General features: G+C 38.7%; 1 protein-coding gene across 1 annotated transcript; it reads right to left on the bottom strand.

Moving 5' to 3' along the window:
- Positions 1-2578: 2578 nt before the first annotated feature.
- LOC124144547 (putative sperm motility kinase W) lies at positions 2579-5036 on the bottom strand. Its single transcript, XM_046514003.2, has one exon. It carries the CDS (start codon positions 4523-4525, stop codon positions 3680-3682), a length of 846 nt encoding a protein of 281 aa, XP_046369959.1. The 5' UTR covers positions 4526-5036; the 3' UTR covers positions 2579-3679.
- Between the last annotated feature and the right edge of the window lie 504 nt (positions 5037-5540).

The following is a 5540-nucleotide window of genomic DNA, read 5'->3' as shown; positions in this document are numbered from 1 at the left end:
GTCATTAGCGACTTATGGAAGTGAGTTACTTTGATATAATGCCACTTTTACAGCATAACAGTTACATCACGGCGTTTCAGTTTAACGTGGGAGGAAATTCCTCAGTGATGCAGGTATCATACATATACCAGTTTGGGGAAACCCACGAGCACGGGTATGGTGCTGGCAGACCTAGAAACATCACCAGGGCGAACCGAGATTCGAACCCACGATCATTGGTTTCTGGAGTACCAAAGAGACGCAGCTCTGCACAGCTAATCAGACGACTGGGCCAACCTAGGCCCCCTTATGCAAGTCTACAGTATAGTATATCAATGAACACATACACCACCTTTCCATAATTGAATAATAGAATTTCCGTCACACGCGCCTCTTTATACGTAAGTCTGATACGATCAGTAAATATACGTAACGCCAAGTTAATACATGTAATTTGATTACAAGCTGGGTTTTTTTCCTTGACGTGTTATTTTTAATAATCAGCATCACACTTCGCCAAGCGAATACAAATAAACGGATGTCAGGCTTCAGTGCCCGAATCACGGACCGCTCTCGCCTTGCACCTGTAGCTATATATAATACAGCAACGGGCTTGGTATGAAATGAAGACTGTAGACTATGAACGCTGTAAATAGCGTGTTGATAACGTGTATCGGGGACAGGTTTTATACAAGTTAAATGGCATAACCATCTACTTTATAATATTGTATTTTAAGCTTCACGGTTCCAAGATAAGACCGACGGGTTTATTTGTTATTTATTTGAGTTGTTGTCTCACTTAGCAGAATGTTACTTTAGATACATGTATGAAACATTTAGGTACTGTACTCGTATACACGCAGGTCTAAGATTATTGAGTATAGTGAATTCTCGCTTACGGGCACTCCCATTAACTCGATATCTCGTTCAACTCGATGTGAATTCGTTGTACTAGGTTAAATCTCAACCGGCACTGTGGTGTTATATGAGCATGTTGCTCGTGTAGAAGTACGGGTAACTCGAAGTAAGTCAAAACTTGTACTTCGACTTTCAATTTTATTGGAAACTGGATGCGTCAATTCATGTGCAACACAAAATTCAATCCTTATGTCTGATGCGCACATAAGCATAAACAAAAACACACATGCACGCGCACACACACACACACACATTCACACAGATACACATACTCTCACAAACACACACACACATACATACATACATACATACACACACACACACACACACACACACACACACACACACACACACACACACACACACACACATTCACACAGATACACATACTCTCACAAACACACACACATACATACATACATACATACATACATACATACATACATACATACATACATACATACATACATACATACATACATTATTAATCCGATCGACTTCTCCAAGAACAGTACGGATTAGCGAGGTCTATATGTACAAATTTCCCTAGACACATTTCTGACAGTTCAAATGGTAAGCAAACAATCGTTTTAACAGACAATTGTAGAAGTGCTAACCAAACGATGGCGTATGGTGCGTTTGTGAAGGCCATTTATATATAGACATGGCATATAAAAGCGGTTAGTCTCGTTGCTCAGTCTGGTGGTAAACATGTCCCAACACATTCAATTGAAACGCTCTGTTAAAAACGTCCATGTGTGTGTCGTCATTCACTGTTGCTCGTATCGTGATTTGGCAGGACGTTTATACACTGCATGCGGTTATCAAAGGATCAACCCCCAAGCTGTGTATACATTTAGCGTAATTGCATGATTATCAAGACCCTTAAGTAGTATGATTCTCCGTTTTATCATTGTAGTTTTGTTTCATACCAGACCAGACCAGACCAGACTTCAAATTTGGCGATACCTGCCATGACCAAAATACAATGTTTGGATTGATAAAAGCATTTGATTATTTTGTGCACTGAAACAGAAATTTACCCGTGATATATATTCTTAATAAAATACCCAATACTCTATACTTCATGCACATAAAGTGTGCAATTCACTACAGGTGTTATGAGGTTATTGAAATCCGTTACAGAATAACAATGGTCCAAAACATGTGTCGGAATACGTAGGTAAAAAACAAAATACTCTACACTCAATGCACAACATGTGTGCAATTTATTGCTGGACTGATGATGTTGTTATAATACGCTACAGATCAACAATGGTCAAAAACCTGTTGGAATACGAAGATAAAATACCCAATACTCTAAACTCAATGCATACAAACTGTGTGTAATTCACTGAAGGTGTTATGATGTTGTTGTAATCTGTATGACAATAGTCTAAAACGTAGGAATGGAATACGCAGTAGACTATGTAGAATAACTCTGTTACAAATGTTTTGAATTTAGTACTGCTTGAAACACAAGCAATTCCTTTTAGGTCAAAGGCCTTCTTGTACGTGACCCTGTCCTTCAGTTTCCAGCGCATGTAACACCTCGATGTTGCCTCTCTGAATGAGGTCATTACCACATCGTTCCTATTGAGAGCTCAAATACTGAAGGGGATCTTTGTTTCAACGAAACAGTGTTAATGTTTTGACAACCGCAGGCATATTTAAAACTTGAAACATTTCCAGCGTTTATTGCAAAGAATGCATTGTAAACAATACATCAACACGGGAACACATTTCAACATTACACAATGTAGACGTCAAATTAGTCATGTTCACGTGAGAACAACATTCTCTGAACGTATGCCTTCTCGATATCTGTTAGTATGAATGAGATATCTAGTAATTAAGGCTCGTGGTGTAAATATGTCACAACTCATTCAAATTTACTTATTATTAGCATACTTATTAATTTATGGATGATAATTACAAAAAGGACAAAATAATAATCTTGGTAAATACTATTCACCCCATTTATATAATGCTATAAACTGTAATGATACATGTATTGTTCTTACATATGTTTTCTCATTTAATGTTTTATGATGATGTTTACGTCACTCCACACATAATAATATCCATACCTCTTGAACATATACACATTGTACATTGGAATGTTTAGTTAAATTATATACTCATGATCTTGAAATAATTTATCACAGTTCTCTATATCTGATATTAGTATGATACGATGCTATAACACAGCAATTGTTTATTACATACAATTGTTTAACTAATTTCAGCATTATTACGTGGTATTCATGTGTGTGCATTGTACTTTACAAAGTCATTTGCACCTTACTTTACAATAAATTTACTGGTACTGATTATATTTTAGCCACATTATTTAAGCTTCAAGTATAATCTTTGTAATCAAAGATAAAAGATGAACTCTAAAATATTGTTTCTGCAAAATTAGATATATGCATATATGTACTTGATATTCTAAATTACATTAAATGGAAACAATTAATATAATCTACAATTAGTCTTGGGAACATGCGATTTACATGCATTGAGCTTGATATACCGTTGACATGTATACAAAGGTAGAATGGAAAACACGTGAAAATGCAAAAATATAAGGTATCAATTATATAGCAGATATTTTTAAAGATCTGTAATGTAGACCTTAAAATCGTTTGGCTTTTCATTAATCGTCATGAACAATGTAAAGCTAATATAAATATAGCTACAAATATAGAGTATGTTTGTAGCACTGTTGGAAACGAGCATCTGAAATACATATAATGATATAAAAGTGTATAAAAACTTCTCACGAATCTTCCATATCGTAATTGAGCCACTGTTGGCTGACACAGTCAATGGTGTGTCGATCGCCAACGTCAACACAACACATATTGCCCATCGTTGAGGAAAACAACGTCTGTATCGTAACCTCCGGTAGTGCAGGTACACACAATCCCTGCTCCAGTTGTGTCGCGAGAATGGATTTCTGTGAACCAGTGAAAGGTTTGTCTCTAAAACAAATAAAAAACAAAAGACATCCTAAACTCCACACATCAGAACGTTTCGGATCGTAAGGAGCTCCTAAAAGCACTTCCGGGGCCAGGTAGGGCCCCTGTCCTAAATACTCGTTACACTGACGTGGCCTGCCGTCGTCGTCGTTGCAATCAAAAGCTAGTCCGAAATCACCAAGTTTCACAAAGGTGCTGCTCATGAGTAAGACGTTGCTTGGATTTAGATCCCTATGAGCAATGTGACAGGAATGACAATAACCCGTTGCGGAAAGGAGCTGTCCAAAAATATTGAAAATGTGGTTATTAGACAGCAAGTCTTGTTCCTTAACATATTGTTGCAGATTGCCCAGTGGGGCATATTCCATAATAATGCAGGCAACATGCACTGTCAACACGAGGCTCTTCATTTGTATAATATGCCTATGTCGCAGTTTTAATAAACACTGGATTTCATTAAAAATGTATTCGTCATCTTCGATTGGACGACTGGACTGAATTTTCTTCAAAGCAAACGTCCCATCCGTACACGCCTCTGTTATCTTGAAGACAGTGCTGAAACCTCCACAATCAATTTCCGTTACAATGGTATATCCATCTTCTTTAACTGCATCTATCCACATCTCATTGTCCTTGTTTCCCATGGTGGATTCACTTATTCTGCAGTGGAAGATACCATAACCTGATATTATAAGCCAGCCGTCTGTAGCTCCCTCCGTTGCAGGAAAACTGTGCTTCCAGCACTAATGTCACTGACAATCGTTGTATGCAAGAGGTTGCTTGAAGTTTGTACAACCATCACATTTGCTTCTCACGAACATAAAAACCAACGATTTATCCAGATGTGGCAAACACAAACCAGACAAATTTAAAAACAACAATAAAAAAAAACCTCTATGAGAATGGAATTCTCTACACCAGAGCGGTTGAGATACTCCAGCGTATGGACGTCTGATTGAGTTCGCGAACCCAGAGTGACATGTAAAACCTGGCACGCCTACCGAGCTGTAGTAGTGAATGCCTCTTGACAAGCGGCAGAACGGCATTAGGTTCCTCCTGCCTCCTGCACAGCTAGATAAACCCTACATGTGATAGTATGGAAGCCGCAGATCGAGTGCAGAGCCATGCTCGCTCACATACATAATCTGCTCCTACTGATAAGCCTAACGAACACAAAACTTCCCATTTGTCTTGGCAGCCACGTGACAGGACATCCAACTAATCAGCCTATCATTCCACCCAGCTTGCATTCAACTCAGGACCATTAGTAAATTGGAACCTCTGTTTCTCCCTACGATCCTCCATTTATTTATGAGTGTATCCCCAACCCCATGCTCACATCAGTTCTGGTAGAAAGCAGACAGGAAATGTTTTAACTAACAAGCCTTTTTCTTTGGAAGTCCATACCAGACGGTGCCTCCCGGGCCAAGTGTAAAGCCTTCATGCCATTGTTTCCCTTGGACCCGACAGAAGTTGTCTTAGAATAAACCTCCATAAAAGTGATGACGTATTTGCGGGCTTCATCTCCTTTGGGGGTATTCCCTGCAGTATTAACAGCTGCCACCAGACAACCACTCTAAGTGAAAGGTTTCACCTGTGGGTCGAGACTAGGTGACTTCAATTACTACTGTAGTAACAGGTGATACCAGGCTGGTGTTG

This window comes from Haliotis rufescens, unplaced genomic scaffold, assembly GCF_023055435.1.
Source record: "Haliotis rufescens isolate VD_foot unplaced genomic scaffold, xgHalRufe1.0.p SCAF_11, whole genome shotgun sequence".
Lineage (NCBI taxonomy): Eukaryota > Metazoa > Mollusca > Gastropoda > Lepetellida > Haliotidae > Haliotis > Haliotis rufescens.
The sequence above is the reverse complement of the archived record's forward strand: the minus strand, read 5'-3'. Positions and strand labels throughout refer to the sequence as shown.

What these genes read in the sequence shown, in the direction of transcription:
- LOC124144547 (XM_046514003.2), bottom strand. Translation starts at nt 4,525, where the DNA reads ATGGGAAACAAGGACAATGAGATGTGGATAGATGCAGTTAAAGAAGAT.